General features: G+C 49.3%; 1 protein-coding gene across 3 annotated transcripts in view; it reads right to left on the bottom strand.

The window, feature by feature from the left end:
- The window catches only part of SRRM1 (serine and arginine repetitive matrix 1), a 605,541-nt gene that overhangs the window by 63,060 nt on the left and 527,537 nt on the right, over positions 1 to 14,944 (bottom strand). For all 3 annotated transcript variants that reach the window (XM_086956396.1, XM_086956395.1, XM_086956397.1), the window contains exon 17: positions 11,129 to 11,317. In XM_086956396.1, the coding sequence (XP_086812522.1) occupies positions 11,129 to 11,317 (189 nt within the window). The remainder of the gene's footprint in view (positions 1 to 11,128; positions 11,318 to 14,944) is intronic.

Raw genomic sequence — 14,944 nt, forward strand, 5'->3', positions numbered from 1 at the left:
TTGTGCACTACAAAGGCCTTTCTTTGAAGTCTCCCTACTTCAAAGGCTAAAATGGGTAAAACTACTGGATCTCTGACACAATGTACTCAGTACACTTGTGGGACCGGAGGGGAGACTGCTCTTATAAGAAGCTGCTACTTTGCTAACTGCTTTGTTGTTTGCTGTTGCCTGCTGTGCTGTAGGAGGGACTGCCACTTTGGTACTGGCTTTGCTCTGTATGACTGCTGCCTCTTGCCTGGGCAGTGAGGACTGAACCTTATCTCTACAACCTGTAGAAGAAGCTTAATTAACTCCAAGGGCGTGTCAGCTTGCCCCTTGTTCACGAAGTCTCATGGCCATAAAATAGTTCCTTTTCATCTACATGGCTAACGAACGCTACCATCCGTGAGTCCGGTAGCTCAGTCATGCAAAGATCGGTGCGCAACACTTCCAAAGGCAGTGACCTCCTACCCAGACTGCCAGCGGAGCAGGGCTTGCACCAATCAGTTGAGCTATGTGCTTGAGGCTCCATTGATCCCAGAAGCTGGGCTTCATTCTGAGTGGCTGTGGAGCCCAGACGAAGAAGCAGCGAGTCACTCACGATCGCTGCATTCTTTCCCTAACTGTTGTCAGGGAAAAGCCTACGGCAGCAGAGTTTGGATCAAGGGAAGCCTGTCCCACGTTCCTTCCCCCACACATTGTCAGGGCAACAACACAGACAAACTAAAACCAACACGAGTCCCTGAACTTGAGGATCTCGCCAGCAAAAGATACTGTGTGCACACAGGAACCGTGAGTTTCCTATAGTGGACCTGCACGCTATTGCAGGTGGCTGAAATCCAATAATTGCACAGGTCCCGAGAGACCTGTGCAATTATCAGTTCTGTTGCCGGTTGGATCCCATGGCACGTGGGAACTTTGAGGAGACCTATTTAACGATTCCCTCCTGGGATCCGTGCCATTGAAATCTTCTAATTATGTTTGATTTATACACTGTGGTTATTGGTATACTTTGCAAAGTTCATACTTGAGATTCCTAAATGTTTTTGTCGTTTTGGTCTGGTTTTAAAGAATAAAGGAAATACTACTTTCGAATCCTGTGTGGTGTCTTTTTGTGGTGTTTTCACTGTATTACTGAGTGTTGTGATGCACAAATACTTTGCACATTACCTCTTTAGTTCAGCCTGACTGCTCTACGCCCAGCTACCAGAGGGTGAGCACAGGTAAACTTTTAGTGCATACTTCACGTACCCTTAATAGTGTGGTGGTTCCTGCCTGGCCTGGTTGTATACCTGAGCTAACCATGAACCCCATTTCGAATACTATCAATCTATGCTACATTACTCACAACACTTAAGCAGGTCAGAGACTTGATGCAGTTTAACAAACATTAGGCCCCCTTTATCTCAATACTTTTAAGAACAGGAAGTTATTCACTGCAACCATCATTTGAGTCCTCGCTCAGTTGTCCTGTCATTTCTTGCCGAATTATGAAGCTTTCATTATAGTCAGATGTGGCGATTAGGTCGACGAAGGTTCCATGTGCTTGCACCTCAATCCTTCCTGTGCGCCTGAATACAGCTTTGCTTCCTGCCGTTGACCCACTTCTCAACCGTACTGAAACGTATTGCTACACAGAGCCCATGTCTTCCACAAGCACTTTCCCCAGAAACGGTACCCGACATCACCTCAATCCATACCCATGGCTTTGTCAGGATAAGAGAAGTAAGTTTTACCTTTGTGTTCCTCAGGAACATTAGATTGTATTTTAGGTTCATCTCCATGATCTTTTTCACCAACAGAAAATCCTTGGAGAGGTCCTGCACCTTTCTAAATTAGAAACGGTGCAGGAGACAGTCTTCAGCATATGAGCTGGCTCCATTGCAAATAATTTAAAAAGGTGTGTTGGCTTCAAATTTCCCCATATCTAGTCTTCCAGGAACAGCTCTGCAGATGGTCAGTCTTTTTTAGGGAACCTAAGAAATCTCAAATTATTATGACTTGAGTGTCACTCCGCTTCTTTAACTCTTTCCTCTGCCTTGACAGCCTGCGTTTTCAGGGAAGCCACTGTACCCTGAAGGCTGTTAACTTTTCGTTACAGTGTGGCTACTTATTCTTCTGTTTCAGTGAATTGGTCTATAATCTGCACAAATCAGATTGACTTCAATGGACACAGTGTCTATCTTTCCCTCGAGGGCCATTTTAGAATCCTGAATAGCATCCATTAGGTCCACTGGTGCTGGTTCAGTGTTTTGATCAGAATTTCTTGTGCCTGGTGACTGGGCATGGTATAGTTCACAATCTCATTACTCTGGCCAAGCTTAATCATCTTTTCTTTGCCCATACAGTAGCCCTTCAGTTCCCTTGTGAAGCACTGAACATTTGGAGATCAATACAAGAACCACCAGCCTCCCCTCTCCAACGCCCCGGTTGTCAGTGGCACATCAGTGGTATGTCCAAATTATGGGAAATTATATCTCCTAGAGGTAGCAGTGTCACAATAGGGTTCACCAATTTTAGACCCAACCCACGACATCCAGTGGGGCAACTGCCACTATTCTGAAACTTTCCTAGCAGTATCCATGGGACCCCCTTGCCACTTTAACTGATTTATCAATACAGATTATGTTGTTTTGCAATGCTACCTCATGCGGTGTTGTTCTTAGTTTATATGCCTGTTGAGAATGGACACTTTCCTTTTCTCCTACTGTGTCCCAGCACAGTATATCTATGGCCCTTCACAGACCTTCAGCTCGGAGTCCTCCAGGATCATAACATGAGTTAGTAGGGTTTAAATACAGTCAATGTGCCATTCCCCTCTCGCCAAGCCTGGTCTCTCCGCCAGTCCAGAATATCAGGATACTCACTATGTCATATCCCAATGATCCCAGTGGGTCTTAAATCTGCCAGAGTTCACCCCAATCAATGGTAGACCTAGGCAAGTGCAGTTATTCCTGATATGACTGTGACTGTACCGGCCAACCGCTCCAGAGCCTGAGTGTGGAGCCTGGCTCATGACACAGGCCTCGTTTGCCACTGCGTTCACTGCAACTAGGCCCCACATTTCTTTCTCAAGGACTCACCGCTTATCCACCTTTATCAACACCACCGGTAGGTGGACACAGGTCTAGGGAAGCTCTGGACTCAACTGTAGACGAAGGGGGCCAGATCCATTGTTACATTACACCTCAGTCTATCACCAACCCTATGGACCAAATCTCATTGCACGCCAAAGTCAGCAGACAATAACAGGCCCCAGACCCATCCGTACCCAGCAGACAATCATTCATTCTAGTCTTGCCAGCTTCGGTTCAACACTGTACTGCTCAATTATGCAGAACTGCCACCGACACAGACAATTGATCAATCAGCTGTAGCACAGTTCCTCCACAGGCTGCACCACTCGCCCTGCATAGGCAACATTCTGCCTCAGAAGGAGGGCAAGAGGCTGGATTCCACAAACCACTACACACAAACACAGATACATCTTAAGGTTGAAGAGAGGTTTACAAATTAAGGACTTTAGCAGGATTCTTCCACGTGCTCGGGAGCTCTTAGGAAACACTTTTATGCAGGCAGGTTGCATGACCACACCCCCCTTAGATGGGAAAATTGACTATGGATGGAAAGACAGGCTGAAATAACCCTGAAATTTTGAGTACTACTGATAGAATTTCATCACCGGGAGGGCAATCCCCAGGGAGCTTGCCATGGCTCTTCTGCTTTAGAAGTGCTTCAATGAGGAGTTGGCCATCTTTCATAATAGCCACTTGCCATTCAAGGGCAGGTCCATGAGGGTCGCTTGAACACTGCCAGAGAAGTCAGTTGAAAGTATCCAGACACCGTGGTTTAGGGAAATAGCCATAATGCAAATGCTACTTACCAGTATGCATCTGTTCTTGGCATGTAGGGCTGCTGACATTCATATCTGTGCATAGTCCGCCACCTAGTGTTGGGTCCGGATGATTGCACATTGTTGTCCTGGAAGAGTCTTCGAAGTATCACGAGATAGGTGGCTCCTCCCCTGGACTACAGTGCGCATGGGCATCGCCTCCATCCCCAGATTGTTTTTAGCCATAGGCAGAGATGGAGTGAAGAAGTGAGTGATGACCATGCTATGAGCATATGTTTGTATATGAATACATACTGCAGCTGCTACAGGCGCCGGGGAGGAGGGTGGGCGATATGAATGTCAGCAGCCCTACATGCCAAGAACAGATGCATACTGGTAAGTAGCATTTGCAGTTCGAGGCATGTGGGCTGCTGAATTCATATCTGTGCATAGAATACATAGCAGTCCCTCCATTAGCGGCGGCCGCCCGTGCCAGCTGCAGCAGTCTGAAAAAGCGTTCTTAGAACAGCCTGACCAACAGCTGCCTGTTGTTTTGAGTGCACGTCTACACAGTAGTGCTTAGTGAAAGTATGAGTGGTAGACCATGTGGCTGCTCTACAGATGTCTTCTAAGGGAATGTTACCTAAGAATGCCATAGAGGCCCCCAACTTCCTAGTGGAGTGGGCCCTCGGTGGTATAGTGAGAGTGCGCTTTGCTTTAGCGTAGCAGATCTGAATGCACTTTACTATCCATCTAGCTATTCCTGCTTTGGAGATTGCATTTCCCTTGTGTTGAGTGGCAAAAGCAACAAAAAGTTGTTTGGTTTTGCGGAAATCTTTTGTCCTGTCCACATAATACATCAAGGCCCTCTTCACATCAAGAGTGTGGAGCATCCGCTCCGCCAGCGTCTCTGGGTTTTGGAAGAACACCGGCAATTCAATAGTTTGGTTTATGTGAAACTGTGAGACCACTTTGGGCAAGAATTTAGGGTTAGTGCGGAGCACCACCCTGTTAGCATGTACCTGGAAGAAAGGTTCTTGGATGGTGAGCGCCTGCAGTTCGCTAACCCTCCGTAGCGATGTGATTGCTACTAAGAAAGCCACCTTCCAGGTCAGAAACTGCAGTTCGCAAGAGTGTAGTGGCTCAAAGGGGGGACCCATCAGCCTTGTAAGAACCACATTGAGGTTCCATTCCGGAGCTGGTGGAGTCCTTGGTGGAATGACTCTTTTGAGTCCTTCCAGAAAAGCCTTGATAGCAGGGACCTTAAAGAGTGACAGGTGTTGCCTATTTTGGAGGTATGCTGCCATAGCCGACAGGTGAATGCGGATGGAAGAGTAGGCAAGATTACACCGATACAGGTGAAAGAGGTAGCATATGATGTTTTGAATGGAAGCGTCTAGCGGGTCAATTCTGTGCTCCACGCAGTAGACGACAAACCTCTTCCATTTAGCCGCATAACAAGCTCTAGTAGTGGGCTTTCTCGCCTCCCGAATGATGTCCATGCAGTCGGGAGGAAGATTGAGGTAGCCAAACTCTAGGACTTCAGGAGCCAGATCGCCAGGTTGAGCTGTTGCGGATCTGGGTGCTGAATGTCGCCATGGCTCTGCGTCAAAAGGCTGGGAGTGAGATGAAGCCGTTGATGCGGTACCACGGAGAGTTCCAGAAACGTGGTGTACCATGGTTGGCGAGCCCACGTTGGAGCAACCAGGATGAGCGTCATCGAGTGTTGCCTGAGCTTGCGTGCCACCAGCGGTATCAGAGGTGCTGGGGGAAAAGCGTACGCAAATCTGCCTGACCAGTTCATCCACATCGCATTGCCCTGTGATTGGGGGTGTGGGAACCTGGCGGCGAAGCTTTGGCATTTTGCGTTCTCCTTTGTGGCGAACAGGTCTATCTCTGGATGACCCCACCTTTGGAAGTACGGTTGGAGTACTGATGGATGTAACTCCCACTCGTGCATCTGATGGCTGTGTCTGCTGAGCAGATCTGCCATCTGGTTGTCCTTGCCTGGGAGATGTTCTGCCATGAGGAAGATGTTCCTCTGAATGGCCCACTTCCACATGCTCTGAGCCAGATGAGACAGCTGTGGAGAGTGTGTTCCCCCTTGCTTCTGGATGTAGTACATGGCCGTCATGTTGTCCGTCCGGATCAACACGACCTTGTTGCACAGATGTACTTTGAACGCCTTTAAGGCCATGAAGATTGCCATCAGTTCCAACACATTGATGTGCATCTTCCTTTGCTGAAGTGTCCATAGTCCCTGCACTGTGTAATGGAGTACATGCGCTCCCCATCCCTGGAGAGAGGCGTCCGTTGTCAGGATGATCTGTGGGACAGGCTCTTGGAATGGTCGGCCCTTGCAAAGGTTTTGTGGATTCCACCAATGCAGAGAGTTGTACGCCCGACCGCTCACCAACACTAGGTCTGTCAGTTGCCCATGAGCCTGAGTCCACTGACGTGCCAGGCACTCCTGAAGCGGACGCATATGTAGTCTCGCGTGCGGGACAATGGAGATGCAGGAGGCCATCATGCCTATCAACTGCATGAACACCCTCGCTGGAAGCGAGGTCTGGGGTCTGAATCGTTGGATCAGCGCCTGGATACCGGCGATTCTCACTGAACTCGGCTGCGCAGTGGCCGCCAGAGTGTTGATCGTCGCGCCCAGATACTGTCGCACGTGGGCGGGCTGGAGATGGGACTTTGGGTAGTTCAGAGAGAATCCCAGATCGTGCAGGAGGTGAATGGTGCGTGACACGTGGTCTACGCACTGCTGTTCCGTTTTTGCCTGAATAAGCCAGTCGTCTAGGTATGGAAAGACATGGACGTGCTGGCGACGGAGATGCGCTGCTACAGTCGCTAGGCATTTGGTGAAAACTCTTGGTGCCGTGGTGACCCCGAACGGCAGGACTCTGAACTGGTAATGCTGGTCTAAGATCTTGAATCTGAGATACTTTCTGTGTGAAGGATGCAGGGGAATATGGAAATAGGCATCCTTCAGATCCAGCGTTGCTAGGAAGTCCCCCCGTTGAAGCAGGGGAAGCACCTGCTGCAATGTGAGCATATGGAAGTGCTCTGAGTTGATGTACCAGTTCAGGGGCCTGAGGTCCAGGATCGGCCTGAGTGATCCGTCCTTTTTGGGGATTAGAAAATACAGGGAGTAAACCCCTGTTCCCCGTTCTTGCAATGGAACGAGCTCTATTGCCCCTTTTTGCAGCATGATTAGTACTTCTTGCTGCAACAAGGTCAAGTGCTCGTCGGACATAGCACGGCCTCTTGGCGGTATGTCCGGTGGAATGGACGTAAGTTCTAGACAGTACCCGTACTGGATAAGAGACCTCACCCACCTGTCCGTGGTGATGGACCTCCACGCCGGCAGGAACTGCTGTAGTCTCCCCCCGACAGGCGTTGTGTGATCGGGGGGAAGTGACAAGACGTCACTGCTTGTTGGAGGCGGTGGACCTGGAGGCATTGTTTCCACGTCCTCTGCCTTTGATATTATTGCCTCTGTAGCCACCCCTGCCCTTGTTGTTGTTATACGAGGACTGGGTGTTACCCTTGTAGTATTGCGTGGGCTGGGATGCCTGGCCTCTTGAGGTGCCTCTTGAATTGGAGCGGCGAAAGGAACCACCCCGAAACTGCTGACTTTGTAAAGCCCCCATAGACTTGGCAGTTTCGGTATCTTTCTTCATTTTTTCTAGGGAGGCATCCACCTCAGGGCCGAACAGATGGTCAGGATTCACCGTTTGACCCAGTAATGTGGTTTGTATGTCGGGCTTGAACCCAGAAATTCGAAGCCAGGCATGGCGTCTAAGTAACACGCTTGTATTGATAGCCCTGGAGGCAGTGTCTGCTACATCTAGGGCACATTTGATGGATGCATTAGTAATGAGTTTACCCTGCTGAATGAGCATCTCCCCCGCCTCCTTGTATTGGTCAGGCAAGTGTTGTAGGATGGCCTCTAATGTGTCATAATGGGCCCTATCATAACGTGCAAGCAGGGCTTGGGTGTTAGAGATCCTCCAGATATTTGCTGCCTGTGCAGCAATGCGTTTGCCTGATGCCTCAAAGATTTTTGACTCTTTGTCTGGGGGAGGAGCATCACCAGTAGTCTGCGAATTCGCCCTCTTTCGAGCGTTGGACACCACCAGGGAGTCCAATGGCAAATGTCCCTTAATATACGTGGGATCCGTGGGCGCCGCCTTATACTTCCTGTCGATGCGAGGATTGACCACCCGCGCCCGGGTGGGCTCCTTGAATACCTCCTGTGCATGCTTCAGCACCCCTTTGAGCATAGGTAGCGTCTTGACTTGCTTTTCGGCTACCGAGAAGGTGTCGACTAAGAAGTCCGCATCCACAGGGTCTGAGTGCAGTTCGACGTCATGGTTCGCTGCAGCTCTCTCTATCAATGCATTAAACGCCGCCGAGTCCTCCGTCGGGGACGTCTTCGCGGCGAAAAGTTGAGTGTCCTGGCCTGACTGCAGGTCGTCCGTGTCGCCTCCTGCCGTCCAGGGCACCTGCTCCTCTTCCGGATCCGAGTACGCAGGATAGTTGTACTCGTTGTCCTCCTCGTCCACATCAGGCACTGGGGAATGGGCCGGCGAGCGTTCCATGGCTTGTGGAGACAGAGGTTCCATCAGAGCCGAAGAGTCCGCAGAGTACTTTTTGCTCTTAAGTGGAATCCTAAAAGGTTCCAATGGCGGCTCCGACGTAATCTTTCGTTTGAGGAGCGACAATTTTCCGGTGTTGGCGTCGATGGTCACCTCTCGACGTTCCTCCACCGCGAGCGGTTGGAGCCGAAGCTTCGACACCACCAAGGCAGCTTTCGGCGTCAATACTTCCTGAGAATGTCCGCTCTGCTTAGGCGCGAAGGCCTTCGGCGCCGACTTGGGAGGAAGGGTAAAACGGATGGGCGTTTGTTCCTTGGCAGGCTTCGGCGTGGGCCTAGGCACGACAGTGTCCTGGCTGGGAACCACAGTGGACTGTTGGATCCGCTTCAAGGATTCTCCCACCTTCTTTGTAAGGGATGCCGAGGGCTGAACCGTCTCGAGCGACTCTTCGTCTCCGAGAGCCCGGTCGCCGGCAGGCCTCTTCTTCGGTGCCGACGCCCCTTGGCCTGTCGCACCGTCGGCGTGACGCTTCTTCGAAGCCGTCTTCGGGTCCGCGACCCCTTTCGGTGCCGACGCAGCCGCGTCGGAAGTCTTCACCTTCGGTGCCGACCCAGAGGACTTCGGGTCGGTCATTTTGGCGCAGCTCTTGTGGTCGGCCATCTTGGCGTGGCTCTTCGAGTCGGCCATTTTGGGTTTCGTGGAAGTTGACGCCTCCAGAACCTTCTTCACCAACGCCAGTTTCGGTTTCGGTTTCGCATCCGAGGGTGCGGGACCGGTTGGCTTCACTTTCGTTTTCTTGCTAGAAATGTCCGTGACCGGGCCCGGAGGCGGGGACGTAGGACTTATAGTAAGATCTCGGGTAAGGCCCGAAGGCGATCCCTCGACCTGGGCCGTATGACGGGGGGAAACCCCGGAGTCCGGTTGGGGATGCTCTTCCTCTGAGCTATCTCCCATCGTGGCACAAATCAGTTAGTCGTCCCCTACCTCACCGGAGACTTCGTCGCAGGCCTCCTCGTCCGCGTCGTAGGTCTCTTCCTCGGACGCGGGGCCAGAGTCCGACTCTTGTACGTCGTCCTCCTCCTCGATCGATTCCTGAAAGATGTCATCAGGTGGGGGAGCCGAAGCCGACAACTGTGCCTGGAGTCGATTAGCCCGGCGAATCTTCAAAGTTTTCTTACTCCTAAACTTTGAACACGCCATGCAGGTGTCTTCACGGTGATCCGGTGACAAGCATGTGTTGCACACGGGGTGCACGTCGAGGTGCGAATATTTCGAGTGACATAGCGGACACTTCTTGAATGGAGTCCGCTCCATAGCAAATGCGGTAGTGTAGGCCCGTCCGCGTCGAAGCACGTGGAAGGGCAGTAGGAGATTGGAGCTGAGAGTCAGTAAGAGAACCCGAACGCAACTATACCGACGCCCAGCCTAAAGACCTTTTGGTCTCAAGTAAAATCGAACAACTATCGGTTCCGAAGGAGGGAACCGAAAACACATCCGAACCCTATGGCGGAAAAAAACAATCTGGGGATGGAGGCGATGCCCATGCGCACTGTAGTCCAGGGGAGGAGCCACCTATCTCGTGATACTTCGAAGACTCTTCCAGGACAACAATGTGCAATCATCCGGACCCAACACTAGGTGGCGGACTATGCACAGATATGAATTCAGCAGCCCACATGCCTCGAACCTATGGATTGTGTCAGAATCCAGGCAGCACTTCAGGATTTATTTGGAAACAATCACACCATCGCTGACCAGATCAGAAAGTGTTTTAATTGTGGTAGGGGAGACAGAAACAGTCATTTTTGCTGCCACAGGATATGGATATACAGGTCAGGACGGCACATGGCAGTTCAAAGTGATAGTCTGCTAGAGGTAAAAACCTTTCAGCTCAGAGCTCAGCCTGCCAAATTCTGAAAGGTCAGTAATTAAATGATATGGGTAGAGTTTTACAGAAGAGGCGGGGACCACTAGTCTCTCTGTGGAAGGATGGGAAGACAGAAACTTTGCATCACAGTCCATTTGCCTATGGACTGCTGGGCCAGAGAAGAGTTTCTTACATGCAGCTATCAATGGTTCTAAGAGTACCTTGCTAAATGAAGATTGACTTTTAGCTCAAATCAGGCTGCAGAAAGGACAGCTGTACCACTGTGCATTTACAAGTAGTGCAGAAATATACTTTGAATAATTACATATAGGAGCTTCATGTGTCAACTTATACTTAGAAACTGTTTGCATGGTTGAGAGAGGACATTAAGAGGACTCAAATTAACAGTATACCATACAGGTGTGATTTTTTTTGTAAGTTAACACTTATGTTTAACTGGATCATCAATTCACAACACAAACCTTTAGTTCCAACTCAAGGTGTTATACATGGGGGAGTGCCAATACTAGAATGCCCCAAAAAGATAATATGGCATGGCATAGGTTCATCACATTATGCGGCAAGTCACCAGTTGAGCTTCCAATAAAAAGAAACAGAAGTCAGCACCTGGCAAACTTACCCATTTAATGTTTGTTTACGGATATATAATGCATATTATGAATATTGCTAAAATGTTAACAGTTTACAAAAGAGGTACATTGACAAATGATACAGACATTATCAAATATATGTAGCACCTTACTGCTATTCATTTTCATTAGATACAAAAGACAGATGGGTTGAAGACAGTTTAAATGGAGGCTGTATTTATGCAGTATTTACCTTTTTAGGTAAATTATCATCGTCCATTTCTCCTCTTTCCAACAATGAAGCAGGAGGGCTAGGTGCCCCCTCTGTATTAGAACCCCTTTCTTTCTTGTGCTTCTTGTGTTTCTTGTGCTTTTTATCCTTCTTATGCTTCTTATCCTTCTTTTTCTTTTTTTTCTTCCCGCCACCTTCTTGGTCAGAAGTCTTTGAAAGAGAAGAGGTTTTGAATGAAAATATTAATTTACATGTCTATCGTTGTTTGGCATTAACATAATTTCCCAGTCAAAATCTTAATCTTGTTTGTTTAAAAAATATATTCAAATGTTATTTCAAATTATGAGATCTATTAATAAAGGAAAATGTTACCCTGTAAGCATCTGCTCATAGTGTGAAGTGATGTAGACTCATTCTCTGCATACTCCTTACTCCTGACATCTAGTGTTAAGAGTAGGACGTGTGCAACTAATTTCTGTTTGAAGTCTTTCAAGTCATGAGGTATAGTGACTACACACTTAGTTGGCAATGGGCATCGGCTTCATTGTTAAACAGTTTTTCGCCCAGCGATTGAGCGTACTGATGGAGCAATATGCAGGAAATTTTGAAGATCAAGCGTGAAAGTGTATTAAGTAGTCAAAGTAATCTATAGCATTCACTGGGTCCCGGGGAGGCAGGTGGGCACATGTAAATCTACAGCACTACATGCTCCGAACAGATGCTTACAGGGTAGGTGAAATGTTTAGTTCGTAGCCCGTGTGGCTGTAGATATACATGGTCTGCATGGACTGTAAAGCAAAGCCATCATAAGTAGTGATCAGCCAGTGGTTGGTGCAGATGCTTGAAACAAAGTCATTGAAACCATTTGACCAACTCTAGCTTATTGGCAAACTAGGACGTCCTGACAGTAATGTTCAGTGAATGTATGTAGAGTAGATCATGTAGCTACCTTGCAAATGTCAGCTTTGGTAATATTATCTGGAAAAGCCATAGTGTCTCCTTTCTTATGGGTAGAATGTGGTCTGGGCCTAGCAGGCTACGCTCTCTTGGCTTTGAGGTAGCAGGATTGGATGCACTTGACGATCCGCCTGGCTGTACCGGATTGTGACAAAGGGTGACCTTTATGAGGCTTGACAAAAATAACGAAAAGTTAGGTTTTGCAGAAAGTTTTGGTCCTGCAAATTAATTACATAAAGGCGCATTTTACATAAAGTGTGCGAAGAGCCCTTTCTGCAACGAGTCTGGTTTAGGGAAAAAGAAGGGGAGCTTGATAGTTTGGTTGTAGTGGAAGGGAGAATTAACTTTTGGTAGGAATTTGTATTTGGTCCTAAGGAGGACACCGTCGTTATGGTTCTGAAAGAAAAGCTCTTTTAAGGCGAGGGCTTGTATTTCACTAACAAGTCTTAGGGATGTGATAGAGACAAGGCAGACAACCTTCAAAGAGAAAAACTGTAGGGGTATGAGCACAGTGGTTAAAAATAGGGCCCATAAGCCTAGTAGGAACACTACTAAGGTTCCAGACGGGCAAAAGGAACTCTAGGTGGGACGACACATTTGAGTCCCTCTAATAGAACCTTGATGGCAAGGCGACCAAGTGAAGGATCATGGAGGTGTAAGGTAAATGTAACCATTGTAGGTGAAGGAGGTTACCAACAATATCCAGAAGTCCTGTTATGAGAGGGTCTAAACATTTTGAAATGTAATAGTGGACAAACCATTTACACTTGACAGCATAACAGGCGCGTGTAGTGGAGATGCGTGCTTCTTTGAGAATGTCAATGCATTCTTGAGGGAGATGGACGTAACCAAACTCTAGGGCCTCAGGAGCCAAATTGCTAGATTGAGCTGCCTGGGGTCCAGGTGCCTGATCTGGATTTAATCCAGTGTGAGCTGTTCAGCCTGCTGGACAACTTTTCATAGGGTACAAAGAACAAGTTACTTACCTTCCGTAACGATATATCTGTAAGAAACAGTAGTTAGTATTAGATTCCTTACCTTAGAATATCCCCAGGTGTCAGACTGGATCCGGAAATTTTTGCGTAGCAATACCCCTGCGCGTCGTTAGGCGTCGTCTCTGGCTCCGCGTCAGTCGGCGGCGTTGTCTGCGTCGGAATGACGTCGGAGTACTCAGTCGCCGCCCATGCGCGCTGACGTCAGTTCTTAGCCACAGCTTTTCCGCGCCAGATACGCAGAGCCATGCTAGAACCAACACTGGTGCCAAGAAACTAGGGCCCTGAAAGGGGAATAACCTTAACCCTAAGTATCAGTTCGCAGAACGGGGAGGATGGGTGGGGCGGTAAGGAATCTAATACTAACTACTGTTTCTTACAGATATATCGTTACCGAAGGTAAGTAACTTGTTCATCTGAAATAAACACGTTAGTATTAGAATCCTTACCTTAGAATAGATACCCCAGCAATACCAACCCCGGTGGTGGGTCTGCGAACCAATACTCACACCAGGAAGTCCTGGAGGATGGAACGGCCAAAGAATCCATCCCTCCGGACCTGACTGTCCAGGCAGTAGTGCCTCGCAAAGGTGTGCAGCGGGGCCCACGTAGCCGCCTGGCAAATGTCCTGCAGGGGGACTCCCCGACCCAGGGCAGTAGAAGCCACCGTGGCACGAGTGGAATGGACCCTCAGCCCAACTGGAGGCTCCTTTCTAGCCAAGGAGTAGCACGCCTTGATGCATAAGACGACCCACCGAAAGATGTCCGTTTATGCACCGCCCGTGCCTTCTTCGCACCCACGTAACCAACAAAGAGTTGGTCGTCCACCCGGAACTGGCGTGTGCGATCCACATAGAATGAAAGCGCACGTTTTGGGTCCAGACGATGGAGCCACTCTTCATCCTTTGAGGGATGAGGAGGCGGGAAGAAGGAGGGTAAGGTGATGGACTGCCCAATGTGGAAAGCAGAGACTACCTTGGGCAGGAAAGATGGTTTGGTACGCAACACCACTTTGTCCGGATGCACAGACAGGAAGGGAGGTTTGCAAGATAGAGCCTGGAGCTCACTCACCCTCCTGGCAGAGGTGATGGCAACCAGGAAAGCTGTCTTCAAGGTGAGAAGACTGAGAGGACAAGAGTGAAGTGGCTCAAAGGGAGCGCACATCAGGAAAGTAAGAACTAGGTTCAAGTCCCACTGAGGCATCACAAAAGGGACAGGTGGAAACGTGTGTGATGCCCTTCAGAAAACGAGTTACTATAGGGGACTTGAAGAAGGTTGATCAGGCAGCCTTAGGAAGGCCGAAAGGGCAGAAAGGTAGCCCTTGAGAGTGCCCAGAGCAGAGCCCTGCTGGGCAAGAGAAAGAAGGAAGAGAAGAACTTCAGAAAGAGGGGCAGAAAGGGGATCCACAGCCTTTGCTGTGCACCATGCCACAAATTTGTTCCGGCGGCAGGCGTATACCGACTTAGTGGAGGGACGTCTGGCTGCCAGAATAACATTACAAACTTCAGGAGGCAAGTCAAATGGCCTCAACTGCCGCCGCTCAATCTCCAAGCATGGAGGTGGAGACTGGACAGGTTCGGGTGGAGGACCGTCCCCTTCTGTTGCGACAGAAGGTCCTCCTGAAGAGGCAGACGGATCGGGGGACCGACTGACATGTTGAGTAGCTCGGGATACCAGAACCGTCGAGCCCAGTCCGGAGCCAAAAGGATGACCTGGGCCCGGTCGCGGCTGATCTTCTTCAGCACTCTGGGCAGAAGTGGTATAGGCGGAAAGGCATATAACAGACCGCAACTCCACTTGCAACGAAATGCTTCGCCGAGCGAGTGCCCCCTTGGAAATTCCAACGCGAAGAACTGATGACATTGCGCGTTCTCTTCGGTGGCGAATA

The sequence above is a fragment of the Lissotriton vulgaris genome, chromosome 2_1 (genome assembly GCF_964263255.1).
Source record: "Lissotriton vulgaris chromosome 2_1, aLisVul1.2, whole genome shotgun sequence".
Classification (NCBI taxonomy): domain Eukaryota; kingdom Metazoa; phylum Chordata; class Amphibia; order Caudata; family Salamandridae; genus Lissotriton; species Lissotriton vulgaris.